The sequence below is a fragment of the Odocoileus virginianus genome, chromosome 2 (genome assembly GCF_023699985.2).
Source record: "Odocoileus virginianus isolate 20LAN1187 ecotype Illinois chromosome 2, Ovbor_1.2, whole genome shotgun sequence".
In the NCBI taxonomy this organism is placed as follows: domain Eukaryota; kingdom Metazoa; phylum Chordata; class Mammalia; order Artiodactyla; family Cervidae; genus Odocoileus; species Odocoileus virginianus.
The window spans coordinates 83,378,905-83,397,922 of record NC_069675.1 but is presented as its reverse complement, the minus strand read 5'-3'; the positions used below and the strand labels follow the sequence as shown (position 1 = coordinate 83,397,922).

Below are 19,018 nucleotides of genomic sequence, written 5' to 3'. Positions count from 1 at the left end.
CAGGTTTAATCCCTAGTTAGAGAACTAAGATCCTGTAAGCTGTGTAGCCTGCCAAAAAAAAAAAAAAAAACACAAAAACGGATGTTCATAAAGAAAATAAAATCACGAGTTATTGTACCACCCCAAAATAACCACTATCACTGTATTCTTCTACATTCTAGAAGGTTTTTTATTCATATATATATAGAGAGAGAAAGCACGAGTTTTGTTTTCCAAAAATGTGAACTACTTCTTGATTCTTTAAATTTTTTTGATCAAAATTCTACATGCATGACTTGTTACACAAATAAAAATAAATTGCAGTCCACTATCTCCCTCAAATGTCCCATTTCCCAGAGGCATTCATTTTCAGCTCTTTTTTAAACGCTGTATTGCTGTATCACATGCTTCTGTTACTACATCTTGATTTCTCGTTTTGCACATGAGCGATTTAATTCCCACTATGGACGACGAAGCCTTAGCTCTTTCAGTCATCCCTCACTGTCCCTCCCTACCCCCTGCCACGTAGTTACCAGCACATAATTATGAATTTCTCCTTCTCTAGCTTTTCAATGTAATTTTTTGCTTGGTCAGTTTTTTGGTGCTTAAATTGTAAATGTATATAAATATTCATCAGAGCTGAGTCATATAGCTTACTATGATTACTTTTTCTGTATGTGCTTTGGTTTCTCCAGAGTTGATAATTTGCTTAGTTTTCTATTTATTTATTACTAATCTGTAATCTAGGCTTCCCCGGTGGCTCAGTGGTAAGAATCTGCCCGCCAGTGCAGAAGACACGGATTTGATCCCTGGGTCAGGAAGATCCCCTCGAGAAGGAAATGGCAATCCATTCCACTGTTGTTGCCTGGAGAACCCCATGGACAGAGGAGCCTGGTGGGCTACAGTCCATGGGGTCACAAAAGAGTCAAATACAACTTAGTGAAATTATGAATCTATAATCCATGAATCTATAATCTATTACTGATGTATCTCCACACTTCCCCTCAGTTCTGGCAATCTCTCAATTCCTTATTCTGTCAATTTCATGTTCTTTAATAGATCCTGGAACTTCTGAGCTGCTTTGATCTAGAATGATGTATCTCCAGACCTCTGTCTTGGGGATCTCTTTACCACCATCCCGAGAAGTCTGTCACCTCTCTGTGGTTAAATTTCTTATTTCTTTATCTCACTTCATTTTCTTTCTTGGTTCACACCCTCAATTTGTGGAGCATCTTTTCTTATTTTGCTGAGGATATTAATGTTATTTCACACTGATTTGAAGATTTGATGGTAAAGCATCTTCCTACAATGAGGGAGACCTGGGTTCAATCCCTGGGTCAGGAAGATCTCCTGGAGAAGGAAATGGCAACTCACTCCAATATTCTTGCCTGGAAAATCCCATGGACAGAGAAGCCTAGTAGGCTGCAGTCTGTGGGGTCACAAAGAGTCGGACATGACTGAGCGACTTCACTTTCTTTCTTTCTTTGCCTTTTTATACTAGAGGGTTTCTTCAAGTGCTTAGCAAGCCTAAGAAGGCTAGTCCTGTTTAAGAATGGAGATTGAAAAGTTGATTGAAAGCTTTCTACCCACAGTAAGTCTTGTCACTTCTGCTCTGGTTTATTTTCTTGGTGAACCTCCAGCATTGTCATCAGCTGACCAGATTTTCCAAAAACACCTCTGAGTCTTTTTTTTGGCGGGTATAACCCCAGCTGTCCTGGGAACTGGGTGGGAAGAAGGCCTCAGGGGAGGAGAGGGTCTCTGGAGGAGAAACCTGCAGTTTTCGGGCAGGATGGGGAGGAGCAGCCACCTGGCTGCATGGAGCTTGGGAGGAGTCTGGGTGTAAAGCTTCTTAATCAGGCTCCCAAGCGGTGCTCCTGGTGTTGGTCCTGCATCATGCGTTTTCCAGGGCTACCTGGTGTAACTGGTTCCTGAGCCTGCCTTAGAGGTCCCCAGGAAAATTACATTGAATTCTGCCTTCCCCTACTGCTGGCTCTGAATCCAGCTTTCTCCGCACTGCTAAGGCAATAATCACCTCTCCATTTGCTTTTCAGCTTGTAACATTTTATTGCTGTTGTCTCTTTTTCCGCGTTATTTGTTCTTATATGTATATATTTTAAAAATTTCTTTATGATTAAAGTGGGACAAAACAGAAGCTAATGTGTGCTTTCAATCTGCCATCTTAACTAGAAGTTCCTACATGTTTTTATATATGTAATATATAGAGAAGTTTTTAAAATAGTATTTTATAGAAATCTGTGTCCTTGTATATTCTTTTAAAACCATAGTCTTCAGCCTTTAGCATCCATCAGAGGGATGGTAGGGATGGAGGGCTGGTGAGCTCAATAATTTGCATCTCTACCATGTTCTCAGGTGATGCTAATATACCTGGTCCAACAACTGTACTTGGAGAACAGTCCAATGCTTTTACACAAAGGATTGTGTAAATTGTTATGCACTGTTTTCATTGCGTGGAGTTAGTTAATTAAATTTCTATTTTAGTCACTTAGGTTGTTTTAAATTGTTTTCTTATTATAAACAGTGTTGCCATAACATGCCTTGACCCTGAACCTTTGCATGTTTTAAAAATCATTTCACTAAGATGAAATCTTTGAAGTAAAGCTGCTAGACCATTGGTCACCAAATATTTATTGGGTTCCTTCTCCACCTGGAGCCTGTTCTGAGCTCTGTGGATGCCATTGTGAGCAATACTGTCTGTCTTCAAGCTGCCTAGAGTGTCCTGGGAGGAGACACTCCCAGGGACAATAAATGCACATGTGAAAAAGAATAGGGCAGTTCCTGATAAATGCTATGAAGAAAGGATCTTCAGGATTTAGAAAAGGGGATTTTGAGGGATAATTTGGAGAGTTTTTGCCCAAGAAACTTGGAGTCTCTCAGGGTTATTCCTAGCCCTGCTTTTCTATCTACCCTCACTCCTGGCTTTAAACACTAGCTATATCCAGCAACTCTAAAATTCCTATCCTCTCAACTCTAGAATTTTATATTCAGCTGCCTACTCAGCATTTCTGTTTGCATGTTTAATAAAGTCTTACAGTTAACATGTGCGGGTCTGATATCTTGATTTCTCTGGTCAAGCCTGATCTTCTGCCACCTCCCTTGTCTCAGTAGGGGCATCTCCATTCTTGTTGCTAAGGCCCCAAAACCGTAGACTTCTACTCATCTCCTCTTGTTTTCTCATACTTCACATCCAGTCCATCAGCAAATCTTTCTGACTCTGCCTTCAGAATGTGTCCAGGGTCCAGCTGCCCCTCACCACCTACAGGATCGCCACTCCAGCACAAGGACCCACTGCTGTGGACCTGGCATCATGGCCTCCTGTGTGCCGTCCCCTAATTCCATTCTTCATAGCAGCCGGAGTGACCTTTTAAAAATCAGAAGTGAGATTATGTTGCCCTTCTGTTTAAAAGTCTCCAGAAAACTCTTATTATGCTTAGCTGAAAATCTGAAGGACAGATCATGGCCAACAGAGCCCTTTAACAGTGTGTTTTCTTGTCACCTAACACTCCTCTCTGGTCGTCTCCTGCCGCTCTTCCTCTCGCCCGTGGTGCTCGAGCCGCACTGGCTTCCTCGCTGTTCCTTCAAGTCGGCTCTGCTGATAGACTCGGTGTTCCTCCCCAGATCCTTCAGCCTTGCTCTCTGATCTCACCCGGGGCCTCTGCTCAGGCGTCACCCTCCCCACAGGGCTTCTGAGACCACCCATGTGAGAAAGCACAGGTCTCTGCCCTTCCCATTGCCCTGTATGCCCCTGCATTGCTGTTTTTCCATGTTGCCCTTAACCACTGTCTGTCAGGTGGTTTTTTTTGGTCATTTACTGTCCCTCACTACTAGTATGTAAGTTTAAGGAGAAATGAGATACTGTGCACCGTGATTTCCCCAGACCTGGAAGAGAGGCACAGAGTAAGACGGACAAGTATTTGTGGAATGAATGCATGAGGATGAAATAATGCCGTGGGGGAAGACGCCCGGAGCATGGGAGTGGGAGAGGTGCTGCCTTAGCTATTGTTTGGAGAGCCTGTTGGAGAAGGGGACACGGGAGTTGAGGCGTGACTCAAAGGAATGACACATTTTTGCTTCGCTTAGTAATTCTTTGTCCTTTTATTTATTTGAAAACTTGCTCCTGTTCACTACAAAAAAATCCAGAAAAGACAGCTCCTTAGACTCTCCACACACCCCACTCCCACAAAGAACCAGCTTTTAACGTTTTGGCCAGTTTTCTTCCAAATCATCACTGCCCTTTATTGCCAAGTTGCTCTGTGTAAAGATTCTATCAGTAATTTTAAGATACTTAAAATACCTCTTTGGATTTTGCTGTTTTTCTTCTTTTCTTGTCCAAAATAGTTACTTACACTTAAAAAAAATCTCCATTTGTCCCGTAAGAAACGACCTCTGTCTGTTCCGGGTCTCTTGATGGAGTGGAATATTCGCTGCGGAAGGAGAAGGGGGTCATGAAGATGAGCGTACCACGGACGCTAGCCTTCTGCTATCTGTCATTACTTTGGCAGAGAGAGACAATTACTCTTTCAGATCTTTTGAGGTAAGCTGGGCCTCTTACGATGATGCTTTTGCTGATTATCTTGTGACAGCCTGTGGATATTTTGGATTTTACCAGGAGGCTTCAATTAAGGAAGGGAAAGATTAGGTAGTGTGAATTCTGACTCTGACATGTAATTCTCCCTGGGCTAAGAATTCATCTCCTGGGTTTCCTTATTTACATAGTGGAAATAATACTATTTATCTTACATATGGGGTATTAGAGAATTTATCATCCAGTGTGAATAAAATGCTTTGAAGGTGAAAAGTGACATTTAAGTACCTGCACAGCATTATTAAGTATTTTTCATTTTTAAGAGAGAAGATGAACAGATGACCTTTACATGGCAAATAGTAGTAGTAAGTTATACAAAAGCATACCTTGGTGTTGTTAAGGGCTAAAAGATAGGTTGTCTGTGTTTATAAGCTAAAATGGAAAACAAAGCTATTCCAAGAACCTGTTACATGGATAGTCAGCACGTACAGTTTTCAAGATTATCTGCCGGGTTTTATAGGTAATGAATAAATTATGGTATGGTATGTAAGAATATCTCATTAAATAGAAGATGTATCACAATCATTAATGTGTTCATTTTTCCTTGCTCATTATGTGTTCTAAATGATAACATTTGAGTTTCTCAAAGCGTGGAGTGATTTTCAGAGCATAGATTTGGAACCAGAACCGTGGGTTCAAATCCTGGTTCTATCACTTATGTGCTATAGCACCTTAAGTAAGTTATTTAATTTCTTTCCGCCTGTTTCCTCATTGGTAAAATGAGGTTACTAATAATATCTACCTCAGAGAGTTGAAACTACTTTCAGTACTTAGTACTACATGAAAAGCACGTGGTGCCTGGTGCATAACAAGAACTCAGTTCTAGTTATTGTTGTTTATGTTTTCTTTATCATCATCATCATCATTGGCACTAGGCCCTTTGATTAAATAAAGTGCCTCCAGTAAATAAAAATAGTGCCTTTGAATTTGGCCACATCAACCAAATAACAAGGCTTTTCTCAGATGTGATTAACTTGACATGCAGATAGTCCATGATTCAGTGAATTTTACTGTTACATTAAAACCTCATCTTGTTCCGTCCGCCCTCATTGGGTGATCTCATCCTTCCCCACGGCTCTAATTACCATCTGTATGATGACGACTCCCAGATCTGGATTTCCAGCCCAGACTTGTCTAGTGAGGGCCAGACCCATATATTCACATATTCAGCTGCCTGCTGGATACTCCTTCATCATCTTTCTCCTCAGTTCATCTCTTCCTCCAGTGATTCCCTTCTTCATTAATACCCTGTTCCATCTCATACAGGCACCTGAGACCCATCCTTGACTCTTCCCTCTCTCTGCATATAGTTTAATCAATATGTCCTCTCAATTATACTTCCAGAATAACTCTGAGAACCATGTTTCCCCCATTCCCTCTGTCTCTGTCTTCACCTGGGTTACTTAGCCACTTCCCAGGTAAATCTTGTGGTTCTCCTGTCCATTTCCTCCTGATAACCTGAAGGATCTTACAGGAAGGATCGTGTCACTGGAGCTGGATGAAAGGGCTAGCTGTTCTTTCTACACAAGGCAATCTGTAAGGGGGTAACAAAACTCCCCTAGAAATCTAACAAGGAAGAAATAGTAGTTGCCCAGAAATAATAGAGAAAATTATTTGCCCAAAAATTCTTCTCAGGGAGAATATTTTGTGTGGTTGGAGGTTGGGATGAGAACGTACACGTTTGTCTGTCTCTCTCCCCCTCTTCTTCTGCCTCTCTCCTCACCCCTCTGTCTCCCTCCTTCCTTTTTTCCTTACTTTTCCTTGCTTCCCCCTCCAAGGGGAATTGTAAACTGCCTTCAAGAAGATTAGATCTAGTTAGCTGGAAGGCTTTTATTTTGCTCTGTGGGACTTACAAATTTGAGACCTGGTTTAATTGCTTGAAGGAGTAGAAGAAAAGGCTTTACCACTGGTCCTTTCTCTCTGCTTTTCTTGGAAAAGAGCTCTAAGTCACAGGTTCTCAAAGTGTGGTCCTGACCAGCAGCATCAGCAGCTTCTGGGAATTTGTTAGAAAGGCAAATTCTTGGACCCATTCTAACCTTCTGAGTCAGAAGCTCTGGGTACAGGGCCTGGTAATCAATCTCTGTTTTAATAAGCCCTCTGGGGATTCTAAGGGATGCTAAAGTTTGCGAACTACTATTGCTACACCCTGAATAAACTATTTAAAGAACATTGATTTGAAGGCCCTACATTATTAACCTTTCCACAATACCCATGTATCTTATACTGATCCTGTATGTCACTTCTCTGTTAAATCCTTTAACAGCATCCTCCTTAGGATAAATTCATAACCCTTGAGGAGCCTTTAAAGGATCCTGTATTAACAATTACAATGAGTAAAAACAGCCAACATATATTCATTCCAGAAATATTCGTTGAATATCTGCTATTTTCAGGTGTTGTTTTAGAGACCAGACCCTTGAAATACATTTGTGAACCATATAGATAGTCCCTGCTCTCCTAAAGTTTAAGACTAGAGGAGAGGACAGATAAGCAAATAAATAAATACAATAAATCAGACAAGGGAATGCTGTTCAGAAGATTGAAATAGGGTGATGTGATAGAGAATGACCAGATGGCTGCTTTAGATGGGTTATTAGGGAAGGCCTCAGTGAGAAGGTGAATTTAAACAGCACTCTGAATGAAAATAAAACCAGCTGTTGAGTATCAGAAGTATTAGCATTCCAGGTAAAGAGAGGTTGCTAGTGCCAGGCCCTAAAGCAGTTGCAAGCTCTGTATGATCCAGGAGCAGAGGAGGCTGATGTGATGGGAATGTGAATTTGAAGGAGTAGGAGGAAGATGAGGGCAAAGAGATAATAAACAGGACCAGACATGGGTCTTTGGAAACCAAGTTAGGAGTTTGGATTTTTTTTTTTTTTTAAGTATAGTTTATATACAATTCACCCTTTTAAAGTATACAAGTCAGTGGTTTTCAGTATATTCACTGGGTGTGCAGCTATCACCTCTATTTGCTGGATGTATTTATCACTCCAAGAGGAAACCCCATTCCCATCAGAAGTTTGCCTTTAAGTGTGATAGTAAGCCACCGAAGAGTTTGATAGGAGAGACATGATCCGATCTGGTTTATGTTTTCAAGATTGTTCAGGCAACTGTGAGGAAAGTGGATTCTAGGTAGACACAAGTGGAAGCAGAGAGACTGGGTGGTCTTTTCTATACCCAGTGGCTTGGATTAGGGTGGTGGTGATAGAACTAGAATGAAGTGAAGGGGTTCAGGATATGTTTTGTGGGTGGACACAACTCACCTCTAATGCAGTGCTACTTAAACCACCTGTAATGAATAACTAGTTTGTTAAATTTCAGTCTGTCACAGATTGGAGCTTTTGGAAAGTACAATGGTATTATAAGTAGAGATAGTATCTCCAGGGGTCGTGACTGGAGTATTGGTTTCTTAGTTAGGAGGGGCGAGTGAGATGCTGTCAGTCTGCCCCGCCGCTCTGTTTTTGTCTCTGTTGTTCTTTTTACCGTTCCCTCCTACCTAGCGTACTGTGTATTTCACTTACTGGTTTTCTCATCTTGATCTTCTCAGTGCAACGTAAACTCCATGGGAACAAGAATATTTTACTGTTTTGTTCACTGCTGTGTCTCCCAGCCTCGAATAGTGTTGGGTACATAGTACTCGATAAATTTCTGTCGAATGAATGAATGAATTGTAGATAAGTATGTACGAATATTTATTTACATTTATGTGCTAACTTCTTCAAACTCAGTAATTTACTCAGAATAGTTGACCAGTTACTATGTACCAGACGTTGAGACAGAGTGGTAAACGAGTGTTTCTTTAATTGTTCTTCCAGTGACAGGTGCCTACCATGTACTGTCATAGGTACTGTGGACCAATTGGTGGGCAAGGAGGTAGTCTAACAAGGAAAACAGAGATCAAAAAGGTCTCCCTGAAGAAGTCATTTAAAAGATGAGTAGAAACTAATCACGTCAGAGAAATTAGGGATAGACAGAAGGAATGCCATATCTACAAGCCTGGTATATTGACAAATAAGATAAACACACCTTTTAGAAATATTTTATCTATTTGGGCAGAAACAGAAGAGATTATTAGATAATCAACTAAATCTTGTCTCTGCACAAGGGAACAGAAATATAGATATTTTCAGGTTAATTATTCTTAAATCTATTTGAGATATACAATATACTCAACTGCTTCTTACCTTGTCTTTGAAATATAACATTTTCCCCTCTTTTGTTTACTTTGCCAAATCAGTACATATCTTATATTGAAACTTTTTCAAAAACACAGATTTGTTGAAGAGGAACATATTCCTTACATACATGCTTTTCAGCATTTTCCAGAAGAGATGAAATTATATGGACGTGACAAAGGAATCTTTGCCATAGAGGTAAATTATTTTCTTTTTAACTTTGTAGTCACTTATGAGACATTAGAGTAATTTGTTGATTTATATTCATCTCCTGATTTACTATTTCATGTTGAAGTTTAAAAAAGTCAACCACTTTTTGTTCTATTTAAATATGAAACATTAATCATATCTTAATAAAGAGTAGAACTATTATTTATATTTTCTTTTTGTGGTTTCTTTATTCTTTAGGCTATTCTCAAAATATAGCTTTAGTGTAAGATGTGTGCACTGCAGATAAGTGTATTGTTGAGACTAAATTTCAGAAGTTTTATATAGAGAACTTGAACTAATTTCAAATTTTAGAAAACAGTGTATTTTGCTGTTATTTGCTCACTATGTTGCTTTGGAGGAAGGAACTGGAAGTTACTGTGTTAGGGCTTCCCTGGTGGCTCTGGTGGTAAAGAATCTGCCTGCATTGTGGAAGACCCGAGTCCAGTCCCTGGGTCAGGAAGATCTCCTGGAGAAGAGAATGGCAAACCACTCGAGTATTCTTGCCTGGAGAATCCCATGGACCGAGGAGCCTGGCGGGCTGTAGTCCACGGGATTGCAGAGAGTCAGATAGCACTGAGCACCGGCACTTTTGTTTTGAGAGGCACTGTTTTCAGTCCTTTGTTTGCATCAGTCCTCCTCTAGCTCTCTTTTCATGTTTCCAGTGGAAGATCTTCTGTTCTTTTAATTATGAGTCCTTATCACTATTTATAGTACTCAAAGGTTATATGCCCTTTGCTCTTCATCAGGTTTTCAGAGTACTAAATGTTAATATTAAATATTATCCTGCATTTGCCCACTTAAGGAAATCTTTTCATAGGCTTTCTTAACCTTCACAGCCTTTACGTTGTTTTCAGTTTATTTCAGGAGACATTTGTGATCCTTGCTAAACCTCTGCATGAGTATGGTTCACCATCTTGCCAATTATACATGTGAGTAAACACCTCAGAGTGAAGTGAAGTGTTAGTCACTCAGTCGTGTCCAACTCTTTATGACCCCATGGACTGACTCTTCTGTCCGTGGGATTCTCCAGGCAAGAATACTGGAGTGGGTTGTCGTTTCCTCCTCCAGGGGATCTTCCCAACCCAGGGACTGAACCCGGGTCTCTGGTGGCTCAGATGGTGAAGCGTCCGCCCACCGTGTGGGAGACCCAGGTTCGATCCCTGGGTCGGGAAGATCCCCTGGAGAAGGAAACGGCAACCCATCCAAGAATTCTTGCCTGGAGAATCCCATGGACGGAGGAACCTGGTAGGCTACGGTCCATGGGGTCACAAAGAGTCAGACGTAACTGATCGACTTCACTTTCTCCCGCATTGCAGGCAGACTCCTTGCCGTCTGAGCCAGCAGGGAAGCTCGGACACTTCGGAAGGTGGCATCTTTTGCCAGGGTCATTGTACACAGTAGTCTCAGACTACACAGTAGTCTCAAACTACAGCCTTCTGTTCTTTTTTTTTTTTCCCCCTCATTATGTTTTGTATTGTATAGTTTCTATGGTGATGTCTTCAAATTCACTCATCTGTACTTCTTGAATTTGTAATCTACTGGTTCTTTTTCCACTATTTTTTTCATTTCAGAGTCCATGTTTTTCATTTCTAGAAATTCCATTTTAGTCTTATTTTTCATTTCTCTCATTATGTTTATGTTTTCTTTTTCATCCTCCAGTTTATTGACAGTATTTACAGTAGATGTTTTAAGGTTCTCATCTACTGATCCTGTTACCTCTGAGTCTGTTGACTGGTTTCTCTCCTGATTGTGTGTCTTGTTTTCCTGCTTTCTATGCCTGGTGGTTTTGATTGGATGCAGACAGTGTGAATTTTGGGTTGATGGATAACCGGATTTTTGTTCTGCTGTATGATTAGGTAGCTTGGATATCAGTTTGATCATTTAGAAGCTTGTTTTCAAGCTTTTTTATGGCTGTTCCAGAGCTTTTATTCTTGGACTAACTTAGCTCCTCCTACTAAGTGATGTCCCTCTGAAAGACTTCATTCACCTAGTGCCCCCACTATTATGAAGCCTCTCCACTCCAGCTGGTGCCTTATGTGAGCTCTGAGAATTGTCTGGATTCACTGGGGTAAAAGATCCAGTGATATTTTTTTTTCTCCCCTGACCTCAGGTTTTTTTTTTTTAAAGCATGCAGAGTTTGGTACTCAGCCAAAGACTGAGAGGACCCCTTTGCAGACCTCCAGAGTTCTCTGTGCATCTGCGTTCTCACTCATACTGTGTCTGCAAATTACAGCCACCCCAGCTTCCAGGAACTCTAATCTCTAACTCAGCGAGACCTTGGGGCTCTGTTTCACTCTCTGCTCCCTGCACTGCAGGTTGCAGACTGCCTCCAGGCAGCATCCTGCAGCCGTTTGTTTCTCTTCTTTCAGGGCATATCATCCTGTGCTTCCTGTTTTCTAATGCCTGAAATTGTTTCATATATTTTTTCTTTAAAAAAAGAAATTATTTATTTATTTACTGTATCGGGTCTTAGTTGCATCTTGTGGGGTCTTTTGTTGCAGCACACGGACTTTGATTGGGGCACATGGACTCAGTAGTGGCGTGTAGGCTCTCTACACGACGGCGAGGACCCGGAGCGCACGGTCTCAGTCGTTGCAGCGTGTGAACCCTTCAGTGGCGCCGGCTTTGGTGGTTGCAGCGCTCAGGGCATGTGAGATCTTAGTTCCCCAAATAGGAGTCAAACCTGCATCCCTACATTGCAAGGCAGATTCTTAACCACTGGGCCACCAGAGGGAAGTCCCCTTATATATTTTCCCCAATTCTCCGTTTATCATGGGAAGTCAATTCCCATAGTAGTTAGTGCTTTAAGGGCAGAAATAGAAGTGTTCCAAATACTACTTTTTAGACATTTAGAAACAGAGTCAATATTCAGATGCTTTTTAGCTAATTGTTACCTAAACAGTTCTTTCTTGAATGCCTGCAAGTATCCAACTGCTCCTTTATTCCTGGATTTTTTTGAAAATTATAATCTCTATTCACAAATACTATCTAATCTTTGCTTCTGAATTTTCTACCAGCTGGACCATGTTATTGGAGGATCATGGTTATAAACGTTTGTTTATATAAAATTCTCGCCCTAATAACAATCTCTTTTGTTGACTAGTTTTAAATTAATCTTGAGTGAGGGGGCAGGAGTAAAAGAGGGGAATGATTTCTTATAGAGATTTTGATAGAAAGTATAAGTTTAAAATAATATGAGACTATATCTGGATAGCAGTAACTATTTTACTTTGCCTTTTTCACTTGTATCTTAGCGAGCTTTTTTTTGGAGGAATTAGCCTTTTATATATATATATATATATATATAATTTTTAATTGAAGGGTAATTGCGTTACAATGTTGTGTTGGTTTCTGCCATACAGCAGTGTGAATCAGCCATAAGTATACATGTGTCCCTTCTCTCTTGAACCTCCTTCCCACCCTCTACCCCATCCCACTCCTCTAGGTTGTTACAGAGCACTGGGTTGAGCTTCCTGTGTTATGCAGCAACTTCCCACTGGCTATCTATTTTACATATGGTAACATATATGTTTCAGTGTTACTTTCTCAATTTGTCCCACCCTCTCCTTCCTCCACTGTGTCTACAAGTCTGTTCTCTACCTCTGCATCTCTTATTCCTGCCCTGCAAAGAGGCTCATCAGTACCATTTTTCTAGATTCCATATATATGTATTAATATACACTATATTTTTTTCTCTTTCTGACTTACTTCACTCTGTTAAAAGGCTCTAGGTTCATTCACCTCACTAGAACTGACTCAAATGTGTTCATTTTTATGGCTGAGTAATATTCCATTGTATGTATGTACCACAATTTCTTTATCCATTCATCTTTTGATGGACATCTAGGTTGCTTCTGTGTCCCAGCTATTATAAATAGTGCTGCAGTGAACATTGTGGTACATGTTATCTTTTTCAATTATGGTTTTCTCAGAGTATATACCCAGTAGTGGAATTGCTGGGTCATGTGGTAGTTTTATTCCTAATTTTTGAAGGAATCTCCATACTGTTCTGCATAGTGGCTGTATCAATTTACATTCCTACCAACAGTGCGGGAGGGTTCCCTTTTCTCCACATCCTCTCCAGCACTTATTGTTTGTAGATTTTTCAATTATGGCCATTCGGACCAGTGTGAGGTGATACCTCGTAGTTTTGATTTGCATTTCTCTAATAATGAGAGATGTTGAGCACCTTTTCATGCATTTATTGGTCATCTATATGTCTTTGGAGAAATGTCTGTTTAGGTCTTCTGTCTATTTTTTGATTGGGTTGTTTGTGCTTCTGATATTGAGCTGCTTGTATATTTTGGAGATTAATCCTTTGTCCATTGATTGCTTCATTTGCAATTATTTTTCCCATTCTGAGAGCTGTCTTTTCATTTTGTTTATGGTTTCTTTTGCTGTGTGAAAGCTTTAAAGTTTAATTAGGTCCCATTTGTTTTTATTTCCATTACTCTAGGAGGTGGGTCATAGAAGATCTTGCTGCAATTTATATCAAAGAGTGTTCTGCCTATGTTTTCCTCTAAGAGTTTTATAGTCTCTGATGATTACATTTAGGTCTTTAATCCATTTTTAGTTTATTTTTGTATATTTAGTTTTATTTTGTGTATAGTTTATTTTCCTAACAAGGAAGTATTCTCATTTTATTCTTTTACATGTAGCTGTCCAGTTTTCCCAGCACCACTTACTGAAGAAATTGTCTTTTCTCCATTGTATATTCTTGCCTCCTTTGTCAAAGATAAGATGACCATAAGTGTGTGGGTTTATCTCTGGGCTTTCTTTCTAGTTCCATTGGTCTATATTTCTGTTTTTGTGCCAGTACCATACTGTCTTGATGACTGTAGCTTTATAGTATAGTCTGAAATCAGGAAGGTTGATTCCTTCAATTCCATTTTACTTTCTCAAGATTGCTTAGGTTGTTCAGAGTCTTTTGTGTTTCCATACAAATTATCAGATTTTTTGTTCTAGTTTTGTGGAAAATGACATTGGTAATTTGATAGGGATTGTACTGAATCTGTAGATTGCTTTAGATAGTATAGTCATTTTAACAATATTGATTCTTCCAATCCAAGAACATGGTATATCTTTAGAGAGATTTTTTTTTAAAATAAACTTTTATTTGGGAATACTTTTAGATTTCTAAAAAAGCTGCAAAAATAAAAATGTATCCTTTACCCAGATTCAAATTTTATTACTATTTTATCCTACAGTTTCATCCTTTGTGCTATTTTATCACTGTATCTATCTCTGCAGTTCTATTTCTGAATCATTGAGGTAAGTTACATTTACATAGCACATCATCCCTAAATATTTTAGTGTATAGTTTCAAAGAATAGGGATAATCTCTTCAGTTCAGTTGAGTTCAGTCACTCAGTCATGTCCGACTCTTTTCAGTCCCATGGACTGCATCATGCCAGGCCTCCTGTCCATCACCAGCTCCTGGAATTTACTCAAACTTATGTCCATTGAGTTAGTGATGCCATCCAACCATCTCATCTTCTGTTGTCCCCTTCTCCTCTTGCCCTCAATCTTTCCCAGCATCAGGGTCTTTTCATATGAGTCAGTTCTTCACATCAGGTGGCCAGAGTATTGGAGTTTCAGCTTCAGCATCAGTCCTTCCAATGAATATTCAGGACTGATTTCCTTTAGGATGGACTGGTTGGATCTCCTCGAAGTCCAAGGGACTCTCAAGAGTCTTCTCCAACACCACAGTTCAGAAGCATCAATTCTTCAGCACTTAACTTCCTTTATAGTCCAACTCTTACATCCATACATGACTACTGGAAAAACCATAGTTTTGACTAGATGGACCTTTGTTGGCAAAGTAATGTCTCTGCTTTTTAATATGCTGTCTAGGTTGGTCATAAATTTCCTTCCAAGGAGCAAGTATCTTTTAGTTTCATGACTACAGTCACCATCTGCAGTGATTTTGGAGCCCAAATAGATAAAGTCTGCCCCTGTTTCTACTGTTTCCCCATCTATTTGCCATGAAGTGATGGGACCAGATGCCATGATCTTAGTTTTCTTTTATTCTCTTGTATAACTGCAATTAACTTACTAACTTTAACTTTTTATTTTTCTGGAAGCTGCACAGAATAGATATGCCACAATTACCTCACTAGTTGTCTGTTGATGGAGATTAGTGTTTAAGGATACAAGGCTAAAAGGCTAAAGAAGGAAGCTACGTGATGAGAAGAAAGCAAACAAATAGAACTGGAAACAATCTAAATGTCTGTCACCAGAAAAAGGGATAAAATGTGACACAGTCAGACATGGTGTATTAAACAACCATAGATACAATCAGCAAGAATGGAACATTCTGTCGAGTGTGAAAGGCAAATCTTAGGAAACTATGTACAGTATGATGCCATTTTTATTAAGCTCAAAAAAGAAGTTAAAGTAAATATATAGGTATATTTATATGTATGAAAAAACTATTTTTTAAAAAAGTTCATGGTAAGCAAAATTCAGGATATTAGTTACCTCTGGAGGGAGAACCACAGAGGGAGTACTCATGGAGGAGTCCATGGGCAGATGTAACAGTTGGTTTGTTTGTATATTCTTTGCATCCCTAGCTACTCTTTGACAGTAGGAATCATGTAGTGCTTCTGTTTGTCATCTATAAGACTTCATGGGCTTCCATGGTGGCTCAGTGGTAAAGAATCTGCCTGGTAATGCAGGAGATGCAAGAGATTCATGTTTGATCACTGGGTCGGGAAGATCCCCTGGAGTAGGAAATGGCTACCCACTCCAGTATTCTTGCCTGGAGAATTCCATGGACAGAGGAGCCTGGCGAGCTTTAGTCCACGGGGTCACAAAGTCAGACATGATTGAGCAGGCGCTCGCGCGCGCGCGCGCACACACACACACACATACGACTTCATATATAATACAATTCTGTATACATGGAAAAGGACTCTGTTTGTTGATTAAATGATTTGAAATAGCTGAAAAACAGAATTAAATATTTAGAGAAGATTTCAAATACATTTTTGGGGGATTTTTTTCTACCTAAGTAGTAAGCTTCCAGTCTGCTTCTTTTGTATTTATTATGTATCAGGAGGCTATTAAATAGTGGCATTTGGCTGAAAAAATAAAACAGCATTCCACTGACATTTTAGTGGTAAATGCATAAGGGATGTAATTTCTGCTTATAAGTAAGGACATTTACAAACTCGATTTATGGGTGTGTCAGTATCACTCATGAAAACCGCTTGTGAGATTAATAATCTTATCAGTTCTTCGTACTGCTCACCCATGTACTGAAACCAGTAGTTAATTACCCCAGTCAGAAACTGTATGTTTGAGGCTACATGGATGACTTTTTTTTAGAAAAATAATATCTGATGCTTGCAAAGTGAAGCCAGTGATTTCATGTGAAGTGCCTGTGACTTAGTTCGATCCTGTGTCAGTACTCACCCCTGGTACCCAGCGTGCTCAGCCCAGGCCTCCCCCAAACTCTGCTTCCCAGGAGAAGGAATGAGAACCAAGTTTTGTACTCGCCTAAGGAAAACCGAGTAATGACAAAGGTTATGCTGTGCTTCGCTGCTCAGTCGTGTCTGACTCTTTGCGACCCCATGGACTGCAGCCTGCCAGGCTCCTCTGTCTATGGAATTCTCCAGGCAAGAACACTAGAGTGGGTTACCATGCCCTCCTCCAGGAGATCTTCCCAACCCAGGGATCGAACCCAGGTCTCCTGCATTGCAGTTGGATTCTTTACCGACTGAGCCACCAGGGAAGCCCAGTGACAGAGGTTAGCCTGCTGCAAAAATAATCACGTAACCCTGCCAAGATCAAATGGAAATTTTTGGGGGATTGTCTGCTCTTCTGGATACCAACTTCTAATATGCTTTAGTACAGATAGGTGAATTTAAATGTAGGTATTCCATAATAAGCAGAATGTTTGGAGGAGAATGTCGGTAGATTTTTCCCAACTCTGATCCTGAGACCAAACCAAATGAGCGTCTCCTGTTCAGTTGGTCATCGGTTCATAAATTTGTATTTGTTCATAAGGTTTATCTTGGTCTGGGCAAGTCGACAGCATGTTTCTGAAATGGTCTTATCCCCAGGACCAAGACTATATTTCACATAAAGTAATGTATTCACCATAGGCTTTCAGAAGACTAGATTTTGAATATAAAAAAGTATATTTCTTGTTACTTCTGATAGATTTACAACAATTAAGATAATTCTAGCAGACCAGAAATTCGAATTGAACTGTTTTATGAATCATAATGCGTGTGGAATTCATTTTATCCTTCCTCCATAAATAATATATTACAGTGCTTTGTAATCTCTTCTGACATAGTTTTATTCTTTATTAATTTCCCTTTGCCATAGAAAGTCTTATTTTAGGTTTGGGTTAACAGGTGCATGTAGCATTAGCTTTTTCTCAGCTGAATTTTTGCTTCGAAACAACAATAAGTAAGGGTGCGGCACTGTGCCTTTTTTTAATAGCAAAGCAGGAAGTTCACCTCTGACAGGGTATTGTAATCAGGTTTATCACAAGAGCCTGCTGTTGTGTAACAGAAACTCTAGCTTGTCCTTACCTGTCTTCAGGCATTGCTTCATGAAGGAAAATAAACTCAGTGGAATATTTGTGAAATTCAATAAAATGCTTTCCCAAGCACGCCATTTTTAATGCATGCTAGAACAATTGATTATAGCCTTGTGGTCTTTTAAAAAACATATTCGCCTTGGGATTTCTTAATATTGTAATTATATGAATCTGTAGCCCTCTAGAAGCCCTATGTGTCATATTTACTATACGTTTTAGACGCATCCTCCACTGTTTCTACTAATAGTACATACTTCCCTCCCCCCTCTCCCCCACATTTTTCAAGAAAAGTGGAGAAGGTTTGGGATGCCTTCAGATGACTGTTTATTTAGTTGACAGGCAGCTTTTCTTCATTGTACGCTTTGCATTTGCTCACAAAAGTGCATTCACTATTCCATAGTATGTTGAAACTTTTAAATGGAAACAGCTTTTCGTTAACAAAGGAAGCATTTTCTTCCCTCCCTTCATGTCTTAGCTTTCTCTACTAAGTCTTGGCTTCTTCAGCAGCTGTACCTCCACCAGAAATGACAAAAGGTGCGATTGTTCTAGGAGATGGTGATGAAGATAATGCCAGTGGAGTTTTGTGTGTGTGGGCTGCTTGGGACTGTTTTTCTTCTGTGTTTGGTTTTGTTTTGTTTTTGTTATTCCAGAAAGTTGAGCACACCTTAAAAGAAAAAAAAAAACCAAAGGGAGGAGGGAAAAAAAGGCTTTAAAGACCCTTAAACCTTTATCCTGTGTGAACTATTTCTTTCCATTAAATTGTTCTGTTAATATTCAAGTGGGCCCCAATAACAACAAATCTGACAAAACTCCCTTTATAACATAGGGAAGTGGAATCCAGAGTAGAGAGTATTGATGTGGTTTGTTTCTTGTTCCAAGCGGGCCATGGGTTTGTCTTTCTGCCATTACTCTGACTTGAGTTGAGTTCAGGAGAGGAAACAGGTATGAAAATTAAGTTTTAGAATTTCCAACCATCTCCTTTTTCTGCGTTATGATTCCCAACTCCTGGGAGGTAAACTGTTTCATTTTCTTTAAATTTAAAGATCTCCTCCTCCTCTTTTTTTCTGCCTCTGTCTCTTCTGCTGCTTTATTTTTGAGTCAAATTTCTGAAGTGTGGTGCTGATCTGAAGCTTCATTTATTTCTAGCTAAAATCTTTCAGTTTATCTGGTAGAATAAACTAAAAATCTATTCCTTTTCTGAGACACTATCTCTGTATAGAGTACCAGATAAGCAAATTGCTGCTTAAGCCAAAGTTGGGCCTAAGCAGACTTTTCTCTTACAGGTGGAATTCATTCTGCCAGTGACTTAGCAGACAGTGGAGCTACTTGTGTATTTTCAGCCTTGTTTTCTTTCTTTTTTTAATCTTTGTGTTTTAAACCCACAGACCAATTTCTAAACAGTTAGTATGTAACATACAAATTATTGTACCATGGTCCTTGACAGTGATTCTAAGGCCTATCAAGAATTAGTCATTTCGTCATCCCTCACTAGACTCAGCA

At 39.7% G+C, this 19,018-nt stretch overlaps 1 protein-coding gene across 3 annotated transcripts in view; it reads left to right on the top strand.

The window, feature by feature from the left end:
- TAF1B (TATA-box binding protein associated factor, RNA polymerase I subunit B) overlaps positions 1-19,018 on the top strand; it is a 53,431-nt gene that overhangs the window by 12,973 nt on the left and 21,440 nt on the right. For all 3 annotated transcript variants that reach the window (XM_020912033.2, XM_070451831.1, XM_020912034.2), the window contains exons 7-8: positions 4,375-4,531; positions 8,853-8,952. In XM_020912033.2, the coding sequence (XP_020767692.1) occupies positions 4,375-4,531; positions 8,853-8,952 (257 nt within the window). The remainder of the gene's footprint in view (positions 1-4,374; positions 4,532-8,852; positions 8,953-19,018) is intronic.